Genomic DNA, 17,407 nt, shown 5'->3' on the forward strand with positions numbered 1-17,407 from the left:
AAAGACCAGTTTAATTACAGTCATTTAGAATTACTTTAAGGACAGACGATACGTTCCTCAATAATATATAATTTTTTCTAAGATTTTGTCATTGAAGTATTGCTACTTTAACATGTTTACTTGCAAAAAACTGAGGTACCTTACCAGGCATTTAAGCAAGATACCAGAGGATGTTTTTCCTATAAAATCATTTTGGAAAAAAATTAATTAGCCAATAACACATTTTTTGGTGTTTCATTTTTTAAAAGACAATTAGAAACAAGTTTAGAAATCAGAAGGTAATTAAAATTTTGAATATCTTCCACATAATTCGAAGGTATACAAAACAGATATTTGAGGAACGTATCGTCTGACCTTAAAAACAAAAATCCGGGACCATGAATAAGGAGGAGAAGAAGCGAATCAAGCAGAACCTGACATATCTAAAGGAGCGTCTTACTGACCTGGACGGCATCATCGATGTCCTCATTGAGAATGATGTTTTTGTATTTGAGGACAGGGAAAAAATAGAACAGGTAACACCACCTACCTCTCAACGGAAGTTCAACAAGTTTGTACAACTCTTGCTGCACGCTCCTTCTCGTGATACCTACAGCGTGTTTTTGCATGCGCTGCGACAAGAGAGACACGTTCATATCGTCGAAAAACTGCAAAGTACCGTATTGGGTGGTAAGTGAAAGTTAAACGTCTAGAAGTACAATCAACATTTAATGCTTAAAAAACAATTTTCATCGATATAAATATATCGTTATACGTGTACCGAATGATATTGAAGCATTCAACATTGAACAAAAGCAATTATTTATACTCTTCTAATTATTCCTAAGTTTCATCGCCAACAAAGAATGTAATTTTGAAAGAAAACCGAAGACTAGTAAGCTCAAATATCTCTTCCTCAACTCAAGTAAGTCCAATTATGAAACGTACAAAAGTAATTTGTACATTATATATGCATATAACCTTTTTGAAAAATAAAATAATTTTTACTTATGATTAAATACGTTTACTAAATGGTAAGTTCCTTTCACTGAATTTACAGAGAATTAAATCTGTTGGAAATGTTGAAACATCCCACAGAAAAATGACCAGTCTGGGACAGGCAGATGTTGCGGATCAATTCAGTGAGATGTTTTCTTCATTCAGCGATAACATGGAGATAAGGATAGCTGATCTGATTAAAAAAAGCACGGGCTGCGATAAAACTCGAAATCGAAAAACTCATAGATAAAAAGGTTGATAACTTGAAAGTGTATGATTACGAGAAAGGGCAGACTGCGATTTTGAATTTGGAAAAGAAAGTCGAAGATCTAGTGAACTCTAATGACAGTTACAGAATAACTGAAAAATATAAAAAGCTGAAAGAATCTATGAAAGAAAACGAAGAGAAGAAGTGGGAAAAATTAACAGCCGCCAATATAGAAAAACAAAAATGGAAAACAGCTCACGATAAAATCACAAAGGAGTTGGAAGATCTAAATGAGCGTATCAATGAGTTAGAAACTGAAAACAGAGATCTTAGAGAAGAGGTCAAACTAAAGAATGAAATAGTGTCCAGCCTGAAATCCGAGCTGGACGAATCTCGTGGACGATTGGAGGAATTAGCATCCAATCAAATGAAGAAGAACAACGATGAGTATAAAGTCCTAAAGAAGACACTAGAGAGACACATTGAAATGTTGAATGATTCTTCGTCGGCCGCAAAAATCTCCTTGGCTGCAGATCCATGGCAGAGAAACCTATCACAGTGTTAATCCATTTCAGATACAATTCTGAAAACAACGAATTCTACATTTCAGAAACTGATATTGTCATTTTTAACTCCAAGGAAGCACTAGCAATGAAATGCTATATTTGATATCCAATTTGCATTTTATATAGGGAGAATCATACAAATACCAAGAATCTCTCTGTCCGATCGCAGTAAAACATTCTCCAACAACTTCTGCCCATACGTCACCCATTCGGCCATTCCATGCAGTCAATTTAGCGAAAATATAGGCCAAACGCAAAACTAATTGCAACAGAAATTATTTTGTGATAAACGAAATCTAATGTGTACAAAAAAATGCAGTAAAAAATCTGCTCATCAAAAATCTAATGAGCAGAAAGCATTATTTTAGCATGAATTAATTACCTATGAGAATTACTATAGAAAAGAGGCATATCTCTGTAAATCCATCCAATGTATATTTAGTCATATTCAAGGTCATGACTATTGCACACCCCTTAAGTAACTTTTCAAATTGTTTCTCCTGCTACAGCTTTTTTTCTGATTTCGATAAATCTTGGGACACAAGCAGTTTACACTATGATTAAATTTCCTTTTATCGGTTTTGATTTGGCGGCCCTGTGATACTATGGTTACAAAAATCAGAAAATTCTCAGAAATTCTTTCCAAACGCTACTACTCGTACGATTTTGGTCCAATTTAGTTAAACTCGGAACGCGGGGGAATACATCAAGGAACATTCGTTGTATCTGTTTTTTTCATTCAGTAGAACGGAGTTTTCATGGTTTTTGAAGATAGAAATGTATGTAAAATTCTTTTAAAGGCCATTACTGTTTAAGATTTTTTCTCATTTCAATATGACTTGGAAGACAGGCACACCTTGGTGCACAATGTTCTCTTTTAGTTTTTAATGTTGTGATCTGAATAATGTTAAATTATTAACACAAGGATTTTTTTTTCAAATATCTACACCTTCTATACAGTTTTGGTTTGATTAAAAAAATGAACTCCTTCAGAAATATACTAAACTAAGGCCTATGATTCTCTTAATTTGTGTTGATATACCCAACTGGAAAAATGTGAAATATTTCAAAATGGTACCCCTCGTACAGTTTTGATTCAGTTTCAACCAAACTTGGCACAATTTTAGAAAACATCAGCATACTTCATTTTATACTTTTATACAGCAAAAAAAAAAAAAAAGGTTTTAAGTACAGGTGCTTCTTAGTAAAAATACAGTGAAAAAAGTTTTTATTCTTTTTTAATTAAATACTAGGCAAATACAGAGCAGGATCTACCGTTCACGGTAGCTCAGTCGATAGAGCGCTCGCTTCGTGATCGGGAGGTCGTGAGTTCGAATCTCGGCCGCGACTGATCTAAGTCGATAAAAAATGGGTAGCAACTCTTCCTTCGCCATGCGCTCGGCACTTTGAAGTGAAAGTTGCGGGTCCTTTGGATGAGACCTTAAAAACCGAGGCCCCGTGTCACGGCAGGCGTTGGCACGATAAAGATCCCTCACTGCTCAATGGCCCTGAGTGCCGAGTAAAGGTCAAAATTTGAAGCCCTTCACCGGTATATGGTGACGTCTCTATATGAGTGAAAAATTCTCGAATGGGACGTAAAACAACATACAATCAATCAATCAATCAATCAATCAGAGCAGGATCTAAATCCACTACCTTAAACGCCATTATGAATGAAATATACGGAGATAACGAACAGTATTCAAGCTCAAAAGTCCATTATACAATACAAAATAGGAGCAGAGCAAACAATAAAATATTTGCAGTCAGAACATTAATCTTAAATGAACAGGATGTTTTTAATTGATTTTGTAATACTAAGAAGATTTTTTAATTTCAATATTGAAAGGATGAACAGCTCATATTTCAGCAAAATATGAAATGGCTATTAATGCGAAAAGATAGTTATCGAAATCAAACATGTATTGAATAGTAACAACTTATTTAATCATTGATCATAAAACTAACGAAGAAGAGAAATGCAAATTGTATCAACAGCGATTTTTAGAGATTATAATGCACAAAATTTCTTTGATAGCATATAAAATTTTTGGGCATATTTAAGGTTTACACTGACTTGAATCATTTAAAACATAAATATATGAAATCAGAAATTATATGTATTTCCTAAACCATTTATTAAATTCATGTATTTACTTGCTGTTTTAGGAAATACATGTAATAACTGAATATGGCTAGGAATTACATGAATTTACTGAAAATTGTAGCAATTTTTGCACGTTTTTACTGATCAAGAGTTCAAAAAATCAACTGTGTAATATACAACTTAAATCAATTCAAGTATTCTTAATATTTAAAATAGCAGACCAAGATAAAGTAATTCAATAATTCATTTGCATGTGTTTTTCCTATTTGATCAAGCAACAGTAATATCTATTGATGGGTACTTTGTTGTCTTTTAACATTTTTGGTGGGGGAGAATGACAGGTTCCTTTTTTGAAAATGAAAATAAATAAAACAATATTTTTTACATTTATAAAATATAGTTATCTCCAAGTCCAAAAAACATTTTTTATCAAAAGTTTATAGAGGATCTTATTTACTTTTCAGCATCTCCAACTTTTTAACACTTAAATCTCTTAATTAAGAACCCTCCATACACTAAAGAAAAATATTTTTGAACAATAAAAAATTTAGTAAAAATATTGAATTCATCTGTTTCATTTTCAACAAAGAATAACAGCCATATATTCTTAGGAAAAATGTTCATGGAGAACGAAGTCTTAATGAATATATATATCACTGTTGCTTACCTACATGGATGTAAAAACTTGAACATAGTATTCAATTAATCTGCTAGTATCTTGGCCTAAATCAAAAGATGATGTGCCATACAGCACCGTTAATTTGACAAAAAATTAGATATTTCAATTTTACATTATTTTTCTCACGCAGTTAGTCATTGATATATGTTTCCACATATGCGACTTTTACTGAAAATACAAACATCATTTGGAAGATATATATCTTTATTTTAGATAGGGGTACCATGTTTACATTCAATTTCCAGGAAAAATTCTGATGATTTAGAGCTATTCCTTGTTCAATGTATAGAGGATCAATAAAAAAGACCAGTAAAATAAATCTGTAGATGTTTAAAACATCAACATAAATAGTTCACAGTTCAACTAACATTGTTAGTAAATGCGTGTAAAAAATGTTGAAAAGTTTAGTAAATACATGTATTTATTAATGACATCAGTAGATACACGTATTTCTTGAGCACTGTGGGAAATTTACGTATTTCTTTAAATTCGGGATTTTAGAATTCAAAACAACAGTCTAAGGCAATGAAAGTTACAAGTCAGTATTTCTCTGTCTTAATAAATGTTACTTAAATTTCATGAATGTTGACCTTAAAGATTATGGAATGCAGACTTTCCACTGTTCCTACTTTTTCCTAGTTTTTCCTACTTTCCTATTTTTAAATTTAGATTTATTTTCCTTAATATCCTCTTAGTATTCATACTTTTAGTCACAGAGGTAAACAAGATGTGTTTGTGAAACACTGATGCCCACGTATGGCAACTTATAGCAACAGTTAAACTTTCTCAAATGCAAATCAAATATGTTGGTACCTAAAGTAAGGTTTTGTCTCGAGGAATATACCTGTGAAATATGAAAGCCATGGCAGCAACCGTTGAACAGATATGGAAAAGGATAAAGTTTTTTCAAAAGTATGTCAAACATCAAGGTCAAGGTCAAATGGTCAAAATTAATGGTGCCCAAGGAAAGGCCTTCTCCCAAGAAATACATAGGTTAAAAGCCGAAGCACCCATCGTTCAAAAGTTATGACCAAGGTTAAAGTTTTCCAAAAGTAGCCAAACTCCAAGGTCAAGGTAAATGGATTACAATTGTTGGTATTCAAAGGAAGGTCTTGTCACAAGGTTTACATATGTGAAGTATGAAAGCCCTACCACCAACCATTCAAAAGTTATGGCCAAGGTTAGAGTTTTCCAAAAGTACGTCAAAATCCAAGGTCAAGATCAAAGGGTCAAAGTTATTGGTATCCAAAGAAAGGTCTTGTCACAAGGATTACATATTTGAAGTATGTTCAAAAGTTATGACAAAGGTTAGAGTTTTCCAAAAGTAGGTCAAACTCCAAGGTCAAGGTCAAAGTTGTTGGTTTCCACAGGAAGGCCTTGTTATAAGGATTACATATGTGAAGTATGAAAGCCCTAGCATCAACCGTTCATAACCTATGCCCAAGGTTAAAGTTTTTCAAAAGTAGGCCAAACCCTAAGATCAACGTCCTAAGGTCAAAGTTGTTTGTATTCTAAGGAAGGTCTTGTCACAAGAATTACACATTTGAAGTATGAAAGCCCTAGCACTAACAGTTCAAAAGTTATGGCCAATGTTAAAGTTTTTCAAAAGTAGGTCAAACTCCTAGGTCAATGTCAAAAGGTCAAAGTTGTTGGTATCCAAAGGAAGGTCTTGTCACAAGAATTACACATGTGAAGTATGAAAGCCCTAGCACCAACTGTTCAAAAGATATAGCCAAGGTTAATGTTCAATAAAATTTTGCAAAACTGGGTCAAACTCCAAGGTCAAGATCAAAAGGTCAAATATGGTGGTACCCAAAGAAAGGTCTTGCCACAAGGATTACACATGTGAAATATGAAAGCCTTAGCTCCAACCAATCAAAAGTTATGGGCAAGGTTAAAGTTTTTGCGGATAAACAGACAGATAGACAGGCGGATGGACAGGGCAAAAACTATATACCCCCGAATCTTCGATACGGGGGCATAAAAATAAAAGATAGTGGTATGCAGTTGAAAAGAGCAAGGGGGAAATAAACATAAATTTAACTAAAACAGAGAGGACTATCAAACCAATTGAGTGCTGTAATGAAATCTAAAATAAACTGTGGGTGTAATGAGCCTCCTTAAAGATAGTGTTGTTTTTCTGAAAAAGTATTTCCGGATGGTACTGAGGCGCGCCATAGTGTTTCCACCTAAAACCGAATTGATATTGATTTTGATACACACCTCATACTTAATTTACATAGCAATTCATTGTTCATTAAACGAAATACAAAGATCTACAATAATTTTTAGATTGGTGTCAACACTTAACAAGCTAATTAAAAAAATTGTGACCCCCGCTTAGGGGAAAAAGAAGAGCGTGCGCAGTTCGAGGAGGGGACCCCCTCCCCCCTTGATTTGTAGAATTATTAAATGTATACATGGATATTGAAGGAAATAAAAAATGCCAATATCGATATAAAGATTTGATTGCTTATTCTTTAATATGTGTATGAAGATTCTTTTTTTATAGAATTTGTACAAGCCAGACGTTATAACTTTTTCATTTCACATGCTGCACCCCTACTTATGTTATTGTGATTTAAATTCAAGACACGTGGTGTAGGTACCCATTCTAAGGTTATAGGGTAGAACCGGTTTTATAAATAAAATTGGCAGTAAACAGGAAATTGCTATAATCTGTTTCTTTTAAAAACATGTCCTATAAAAATGTGTTTCAAGAATTTTATGAAAGATTTTTATGATTTTAAACAGAAATGAGTCCACGGGATTAATAAAATCACAATCTACTGAATAAATCTTCACTTATGTGATAATTTACGGCGAAAATTAGAGCTTTACGGGTAATGCCGCGTGTAAAGGACTTAGTGTGAGCTTATCTCACTAAACAAATACTGCTAAGCAGTATTGAAAAGCGTTTTTGATTGTTCTACAAAGTCATCGGCGCTTTGTTTGAGTCTCAAAATATTCACTCATCAGTCAAACAGGAAAGTTTTTTTTTTCCTCACTGTTTTGCCTAATAATAAAAATTGACCAAGTATGTTTTAATTAAACAGTACATCAAGCATTACAATGCAATGTATTGTAGGACAGTTATATTTTTATTTAAAAGCAAAATTAATTAGCTTGCAATTAAAGAACTTCACTCGACACTCCAATTTTCTCGGGATGGTTCGCATATATCCATATCAGTCTTTCAATAAAAAAATCAGCAAAAGTAACTGTTCTTTAATGAGAACTTAGCTCTAAGTACTGTTATTAGAATATATTCTGTTTATCCTTCCTGGTGCTTATCTGCATCACTCTCAAAATTTACACTCATCAGTCAAACACGAGATTTCTCTCTTTTTCAATCTTTCTTATACCCAAACTAGGCGTTGCATAAAGTAATAAACAGCAATGAAAAAAATTGTCGAAAAATCATTCGACATTATTACTGCATTGTTAATTTAGATTCGTATGAAAGAGAACAATCATATAAGAAAATTGATTGAAAATATTCCATCCAGTCTGTTTTTCAAAACTTTTTTAAAAATAAGAATATGTTAGGAAATATGTCAATTTACACCTTATTTTCAATACCATAATGTAAAACAAAAATGGACTTCATTTTATTAATTGACACTGAATTGTAGTGCTGTGCAATAAAATGCAGTTATATTCTTATTATGGTAAACAGTATAAATTCTCTTGCAAACAAAAAAAATCCACTCATCAGTCAAAAAAGGAGTGTTCATTCCTTTTGGATCTTTTGCACGTACTCAAACTAGTCATTCGATTAAAAAAAAAAAACCCAGTAACACGTAACTTTGCGAAAGTCCTTCGACTTAATTACAGATTGTTAATTTTGATTCATATCAAAGAAAACAATATTCCATTATTAAAAATAAAAATATGTTAGGAAATATGTCAATTTACACCTTATTTTCAATACCATAATGTAAAACAAAAATGGACTTCATTTTATTAATTGACATTGAACTGTAGTGCTGCGCAATAAAATGCAGTTATATTCTTATTATGGTAAACAGTATAAATTCTCTTGCAAACAAAAAAAAAATCCACTCATCAGTCAAAAAGGAGTGTTCATTTCTTTTGGATCTTTTGCACATACTCAAACTAGTCATTCGATTAAAAAAAAACCCAGTAACACGTAACTTTGCGAAAGTCCTTCGACTTAATTACAGATTGTTAATTTTGATTCATATCAAAGAAAACAATATTCCATTATTAAAAATAATAATATGTTAGGAAATATGTCAATTTACACCTTATTTTCAATACCATAATGTAAAACAAAAATGGACTTCATTTTATTAATTGACATTGAATTGTAGTGCTGCGCAATAAAATGCAGTTATATTCTTATTATGGTAAACAGTATAAATTCTCTTGCAAACAAAAAAAATCCACTCATCAGTCAAAAAAGGAGTGTTCATTCCTTTTGGATCTTTTGCACGTACTCAAACTAGTCATTCGATTAAAAAAAAAAACCCAGTAACACGTAACTTTGCGAAAGTCCTTCGACTTAATTACAGATTGTTAATTTTGATTCATATCAAAGAAAACAATATTCCATTATTAAAAATAAAAATATGTTAGGAAATATGTCAATTTACACCTTATTTTCAATACCATAATGTAAAACAAAAATGGACTTCATTTTATTAATTGACATTGAACTGTAGTGCTGCGCAATAAAATGCAGTTATATTCTTATTATGGTAAACAGTATAAATTCTCTTGCAAACAAAAAAAAAATCCACTCATCAGTCAAAAAGGAGTGTTCATTTCTTTTGGATCTTTTGCACATACTCAAACTAGTCATTCGATTAAAAAAAAACCCAGTAACACGTAACTTTGCGAAAGTCCTTCGACTTAATTACAGATTGTTAATTTTGATTCATATCAAAGAAAACAATATTCCATTATTAAAAATAAAAATATGTTAGGAAATATGTCAATTTACACCTTATTTTCAATACCATAATGTAAAACAAAAATGGACTTCATTTTATTAATTGACATTGAATTGTAGTGCTGCGCAATAAAATGCAGTTATATTCTTATTATGGTAAACAGTATAAATTCTCTTGCAAACAAAAAAAATCCACTCATCAGTCAAAAAAGGAGTGTTCATTCCTTTTGGATCTTTTGCACGTACTCAAACTAGTCATTCGATTAAAAAAAAAACCCAGTAACACGTAACTTTGCGAAAGTCCTTCGACTTAATTACAGATTGTTAATTTTGATTCATATCAAAGAAAACAATATTCCATTATTAAAAATAAAAATATGTTAGGAAATATGTCAATTTACACCTTATTTTCAATACCATAATGTAAAACAAAAATGGGCTTCATTTTATTAATTGACATTGAACTGTAGTGCTGCGCAATAAAATGCAGTTATATTCTTATTATGGTAAACAGTATAAATTCTCTTGCAAACAAAAAAAATCTATTCATCAGTCAAAAAAGGAGTGTTCATTTCTTTTGGATCTTTTGCGCATACTCAAACTAGTCATTCGATAAAAATAAAAAAAGAAAAAAAAAAGTAACACGTAACTTTGCGAAAGTCCTTCTACTTAATTACAGATTGAAAAAATTGACCAGGTATGAAATACCTAAAATACACTACGAGATACCTTTGTGTGATTTTCACACCAATTAAATTCACAAAACTACAACAGCAACAACAAAAAATCCTAAAGCAACCCCATCTGTGGAGAGACAATATGTGTAGTGAGGAAAGGCACATATTGTCGCTGGCGACAATATGTGCATGTGTATCTATTCAGTCGGCGACAATATGTACAGTGAGGGTAGGTACATATTGACACTGACATCAATATGTACAGATCGACAATATGTACCGTTACAAAACATGCCTAAACAAATGCTAGTTGTATAAAAATTCGGAGATGTGGAAATTGACCTTTGTTTTGATAAGATTAATCTTTTATCTTATCCCTCTCTCCCTATATCACAATATCGGAGTCAGTCGTACTGCCTAGACTTCTAACACATACCCGTATAAGATAAACATGCATTAAATAAGGTAGGTACATGGATTAGTGTTACCTTTATATTCTTACAAAAAAGCAATATTTACATCAATGAATCTGTAATGGTTATACGATGGCTGACTTGAGCAGGTCCAGGTTACAACATGATTTGGTTCATATGTAATTAAAAATAAGTATTTAGGTGCAAATGCAATACGTAAACATTCTCCTTTCTTCGTAGGAATTATGTTAAAATAAAACTGTCCAGTGTGATGAATGAAAATTTGACGTTATTTTTTTAGGAATCAAAATGAAAAACTAGATCACGTGTTTTGTGATTTTTTAATGAATACTAGTTAGGTAAAAATACATTTTGCACTTTAATGCTGGCCATTTGTAATAAATTGTTTAAAGTAAACTATGGCTATATTGAATACTATATGTAAAAAAAATATGCTACTTTCACAAATAATTTGCAATAAGATAAAATAATGATACATGTATGAACTTATTGAAAAAAATGCCTTGAAGCTTAAGATAATTTACATCATCCTGTAAGTATTTACTGAATAACCCATGTGTAAACATGGAATGTGGTCCTCTTTTTTTTATACAGTCATATAACAGACAGGATTCCTCATACATTATTTATAAAAAAAATTGTTAATTATGAAAAATTAGTTGGGACGGAGGGAATAATAAATTAACTAGATTAAGTAGGGACATCTAATACATAGATAATTTACGAAAGAATTTGTATCAATATGGTCATCCATTTAATAATGAATAGAAACTGAGTGGTTTTTCTCCTTGTATTTAGAGTAATAACGCTTAATAAGGAAACAAAAGGCCCATGGGCCCTAAAGCTCATCTGCGTCACCTTGATCCGGCTAATTTAGAAAAGAATATCCTCTTTATTTCCCATGAAAAATTTTAATCCCATATTGTAGCCGTATCCAAGCCCCAAGATATTATAATTTAATCAAACTTGAATCCACAAAACATGAGGATACGTCGGTATCAATATGACTTACATTGCCTAAGTCCTGCTGATCCGGAGAAAAGATTTTTGAACGATATTTTTTCTGTACATATCCATTTGGCAAATTTAAGACCCCAACCCCAGGGTTCAAATTATGAAAAATTTGAATTCATACATCTTTCTTGAATATCTATATTTATTCGGCCTTGATAATCTTGAAAATATTTTTTTTATGTCCTGTGTCCATGTAAAACTCTTTTCCCTAAATGTGTCCGTTGAACCCGACCCCCGTGGACGATGAATCTGCAAATCTGACGCTGCTTGAATATTAATATTACTAATCATGGCTCGTTAGTCTTTACAAGAAGATGTTTAAAAATGTTTTACTATAATTTATATTCCCATGTAAAAATTTATCCCTATTGATATTTTCACCTTTACTCTACCCAGGGGACAATGATTTGAATTTAGAATTCACACTTCCCGAGGATGCTTGTATATTAACATAACTAATCATGGCCCTACTGTCTTTAGGGAGAATATATTTAAAGATTTTTCTTATATATAACAGTGCGACAATTAATTCTGGACACAACATCGTCCAGACTTTTTACTCCCATTTCTAATTGTTGTCCAAAAATAAATTATAGCACTTGGTGGGATTTCTTAGCAGTATCTACGGGTCTCATGTTGAACTCACAAACATCTCTTTTTTAAAAGATATGAAGTCCTAAAAGTCAGAATCCCATGGGAGAATGTGGGATTTTTAGTCCTAACAACTATCTGTAATGTTTACGTTGCTTTGAAAATAATAATTCCTGATTAAAGTTTAGAATTTATTGAAGTCTAAAAGTACAAAACAAAACTGCATTTTTACTCAAAGGTTTTTTTTTAAGAGAATATCCTTACAGACAAACTCACGCACGCCTCATCCTTGACAACTCCACCCACTTTTCATAGATGAACCAATCGAACAATTTTTAAGACAGTGGTAAAATTAGGGAAAAGCTCAATGGCATTAATTTACAGAACAGGAAACAGTGTGAGTAAGCATAACAAATTCAAAGAAACATTGGTCTCAGATCTGACCATAAATCTGATAACAATTATAAGCGAATGGCATCGATACCGTGGGACGGGAGAGAGAGATGTCAAGATGAGAAATTACAAACACGTGCGGTAATGCTCTTTCTTAAGATCAAACAAAACAATTAAATTTCAATTACAGATTTTCAACAAGTCTAAAAAAAAATATTTAAACGATGCCTAAATCATTATAAGTACATGAAGAAAATATCTAATGAGTTGTCTTTATCAATAAAATATACACATGTATACAACACTATCCCACCTTTCTCCCATGGGAGAAAAAGTGTCAGATGGGATATTTTCTCCCAACGGGATTTTTTGTCCCACAAATTTGCTCAAATAGGATAAATCCCACGGATATTGACAATGAGTCATTTTCTCCCATACATTGTAGAAACATGGGGTATATCCCATAGATTATAATGAGTGAGATATCATTATCATAATCTGTGGGATATATCCCATGTTTCTACAATGTATGGGAGAAAATGACTCATTGTCAATATCCGTGGGATTTACCCTATTTGAGCAAATTTGTGGGAGAAAAAATCCCAATGGGAGAAAATATCCCATCTGACACTTTTTCTCCCATGGGAGAAAGGTGGGATAGTTGTTAGGACTAAAAATCCCACCATTCTCCCATGGGAACCTGACTTTTAGGACTTCATATCTTTAAAAAAAGAGATATTTGAGAGTTCAACATAAAACCCCTAGATACTGCTGAGAAATCCCACCAAGTGCTATAATTTATTTTTGGACATCATAATTAGAAATGGTAGTAAAAAGTCTGGACAATGTCGTGTCCGGAGTTAAATGTCGCACTGTTATATATATATTTCCCCTTTTTAAACTTCGACTTCCCATTGTTACACATAGTCCCATAATATCCCGGGACCATGATTTGAAGAAACTTGAATCTGCACTATGTCAAAAGTTTTCACATAATATTCAACTTTGCAGTCCAAGTGTTTCTTCAGAATAAGATTTTTTTTTTATTTCATCCACTTATCTTTTTTTTAATTATCCACTTTCAAGAGGGTGTGGCCAGAATTCATTTAAATTTCCATTATCCAATGATGCTTTATGGCAAATTTAATTGTTTCAGTGCTTCTAAAAAAGAAGTCGATAATGTAAAAAAATTAACAGACGGACAAACAGACAGACAGAGGGCAGACAGACGACGGACAACTGTGATCAGAAAAGCGCACTTGAACCTTCTGGTGAGCTAAAAAAGTGAATCATGTTGTCAAATTGTGTGTAACGGTATATTATATATCACGGACTGATATAATATTATAGTATTTTTTAAATTAAAAGATGCAAATATGGTAATACTATATGAAAACAACTATCTTTTTTTTTTGTTTTAATTGAAAGATGTGATGTTTTTTCTTTCTTTTTTTTTTACTAGGGTGCAGGTCTATTGGGATGTCGCCGGAGATATTTGTATATTCAACATTTATTTTCTTAGTATACGTTAACTGTGTATGTACTAGTTCTCAAACGAGTAAGTAAGCTATATCGCGATTAAATGCATTGTATTTCTGCTTTTTTTTCAACGGAAATATCCATTCCGAACCAAATGTCCAATATGATACTATGACTTAATACCTTTAAATCATATATATAATATTTGAAATAGTACTTTGGATTTCCGTGTTTTATCCTCAGACTTTGGATTCAAATTGCTTTATTCTGTGTTCTACCATAATTTGGCATTACTTTCTTATTATTAATTTCTGTGCAGTTGATGTGGACAAAAACGAATGTGAATACTATACGTCGTATAAGGTTAACCAGTTTAAGACGTACGAGATCGTGTGGCATGGCTACGCCATCAAAGGGTGTGGGGTGGGCTTCTACGCCGAGGGGGACAACATCTTCTCCTTTGATGATTACAAGATCTGTGTTCAGCCCATCGTCTGGAAAATGTCAGACTGCTCATCAAAACTCTACCTGAAATATAACGATGTCAAGGTATGCCATAACTTGTATTATAAAGATTTATCAAATAACTGTACATGTTTACGGAAAAGATTGCATTTGAAAAGTATCTTTATAAACCGAACAGTTTTGATTTCACACAAGAAAACAAGATCAGAGTTCTTCGCTTTTGCTACTTCTATGTATATATCGCTTATCGTACGGAAATGTATTATATCACGGATATGCAAAACTTGAATTTATCAAAATAAAGTAGGGTTGTGCATGTATGTTTTAGGACATATGATGATATTTTTTTATTAAAAACAATTACCAAGTTTTTATTCTTTAATTAAACAACAGTCTGTTCTACGTGTACATCCAAAAACCAGTATTTCTTCCTCGGAAAATTAATACAGTAGCTGTTATGATACCCTTGTAGAAAGCTTTAAAAGAACAAAAGATATTGGGTTACGCTAAAAGGAATCGTTCTGATCGGCAAGATCTACCCACATGTTATAATATATAACATTATAATAAAGTTGGCTTGAAATAACATTTTGCTGAAAATAAAAATATTCCTCCTTCCCACACTCACTGTTCGGGATTCATTTTCGGGTATAAACTTTTTCAGAGTGTATTTTGCAATGAAAGAATTCCGCAGACCCATTGCAATGATCCAAATATGAACTTGGATATTGAGGTTAAAATGCATGATCTGTATGCCTGGAAGGTGAATACCACCAGCTTCACATTGAAAGTATACGCTAAAAATACCACATATTGTAAGTAGAGTATACCCCAGCTCGAGAAGATCATAGTAATGAAAGGCCAAATATTTATGCAAACCCGAAATAGTTTTAGTAATATTTTTCTATAATGAGTATTGTATAATTATAAAAGATGTTTACTTTTATATTCCTGTTTTAAAATTGAAAAATAAATGTAAATATATTTATTCACTTTAGTTGTATTGATTTGTTTATAGATGGAATAGGACTGTTAGCGGCCTGTGCGTTGCTGTGGGTCCTCATTGTAGCTCTTTGTACGTTAGTCAGAAGACGGCGTTCTAACAGAGGTCACAGTCGCAGGTCATCTACCTTATATAGTCTATCAGGTATGGCATTGTTTGTTTCTTTGTTTCATGTCCCTTCGAAATTTTTCACTCATACTGAGACGCCACCACTTGCCGGTGGAGGACTGCAAATTTAGACCTATATTCGGCACTCCCGGCCTTTGCGCAGTGAGGAATCTTTTTCGTGCCAGCGCCTACTGTGACACGGGACTTCGGTTTATACGGTCTCATCCAAACGACTTGTCTCCACGTCCCACAGTGGGATTCAAACCCGCAACGTAAGGATCAACTCCTTTCTCCGCGACTCTAGAGCAAACGCTCAAACCACTGCGCCACGCGGGCGACGGTATGGTATTGTAATCCTAAAAATAAATTAACCTAGAAACGAGAAGATGGTGCTTTCTACAACGCATATTTGTTAAAACAAGAGGCCCATGGGCCACAACGCTAACCTGAGTAACATTGGCCCTACTGTTCTTCAACAGATTTTCCCCTTTTAATACGTATTGTGGCCCCACCCTACCCCTGGGGGTCATGATTTGAACAATTTAGAATTTACCACAGGATGTTTCCTTTAAAAGACCTATATATTTCAATGGAAAATTTTGATTCCCCATTGTGGCCCCACCCTATCTCCGGGGGTCATGATTTGAACAATTTAGAATCTACATTATCCCTGGATGCTTCCATATTAGTTTCATCTTTTCTGGTCCCAGTGGTTCTTGAGAAGATTTTTAAAGATTTTTCCTATATATTTCAATGTAAAACTTTGATTCCTCATTGTGGCCCCACCTTACTCCCGGGGGTTCTTGAGAAGATTTTTTAATGACCCCACCCTATTTTTGTTTTTTCTTGATTATCTCCCCTATTGAGTGGGCTTGGCCCTTCTTTTTAACAATTTAAACTCCCCTTCACCCAAGAATGCTTTGTACCAACTTTGGTTAAAATTGGCCCAGTGGTTCTTGAGAAGAAGTTGAAAATGTGAAAAGTTTACAGACGGACGAAGGTGATCAGAAAAGCTCACTTGAGCTTACAGCTCAGATGAGCTAAAAACAATATATTATGAGTTTTTTATCTGGCTTAGTACATAAATACTAGCAGTAACAACATTTCCTAAACTTATTAGTCTTTTTCTGGTCTGTATTAAAAAGTACCTTTAAATTGTACAACTGTTGAATTTGAAAACAGTACAGTTGTACATTTAATGGTGAAAATTAAAATCCTGATTGTTGTTTGTAGGTATTGACAATATCAACTATACAACATCAGAGGGTCCATGTCCGCCGCCATATACACCACGTGACGACCATCCCTTACCACCTTACTCTACAGAAGATCATCACAAGGGAAATAATCCTATTTCACACATCTAGATCTTACTTTCCAATATATATATTTGATATATGTTTATTTATTAAATCGTGTATTTATTTTGTAGAACTCATCTTGTTTGTGATTGATAAAGATTTTTTTTATGTATAAGTATGACAGCACTAAAACATTTGCTGCATGTTATTGATCAATGGCATCTTCACGGGTCTTTCCGGCAAGCTCGGAAAAACACCTCGAATGTATTTACATACCGGATGCTAAGACTTTATACAAAATGGAGTCGCTTCTTATTGATTAAAACATTTGCTAGACAGATTATAGAAATCGAAGCAATAAAAATAATTAAATGTTTGACTTTATGAAAGTTTAAAAAAAACAGATGCATTAAGCCTTTCAAGCAAAAGGCATGTTTTAGAGAAAATAGAGTTTAGCAGACAGACAAATGTTTTGACAAGTTGTGG

The 17,407-nt window shown here is 32.8% G+C and overlaps 1 protein-coding gene across 1 annotated transcript; it reads left to right on the forward strand.

Moving 5' to 3' along the window:
- Positions 1 to 1,081: 1,081 nt before the first annotated feature.
- On the forward strand, positions 1,082 to 17,028 carry LOC133194249 (uncharacterized). Its single transcript, XM_061330244.1, has 6 exons — positions 1,082 to 1,121; positions 1,249 to 1,746; positions 14,364 to 14,593; positions 15,174 to 15,324; positions 15,528 to 15,656; positions 16,854 to 17,028. Exons 1-6 carry the CDS (start codon positions 1,082 to 1,084, stop codon positions 16,985 to 16,987), a joined length of 1,182 nt encoding a protein of 393 aa, XP_061186228.1. The 3' UTR covers positions 16,988 to 17,028.
- The last annotated feature ends 379 nt before the right edge of the window (positions 17,029 to 17,407 follow it).

This window comes from Saccostrea echinata, unplaced genomic scaffold, assembly GCF_033153115.1.
Source record: "Saccostrea echinata isolate AGI-Se365-2 ecotype Australia unplaced genomic scaffold, CSIRO_AGI_Sech_v1 ptg000029l, whole genome shotgun sequence".
NCBI lineage: Eukaryota > Metazoa > Mollusca > Bivalvia > Ostreida > Ostreidae > Saccostrea > Saccostrea echinata.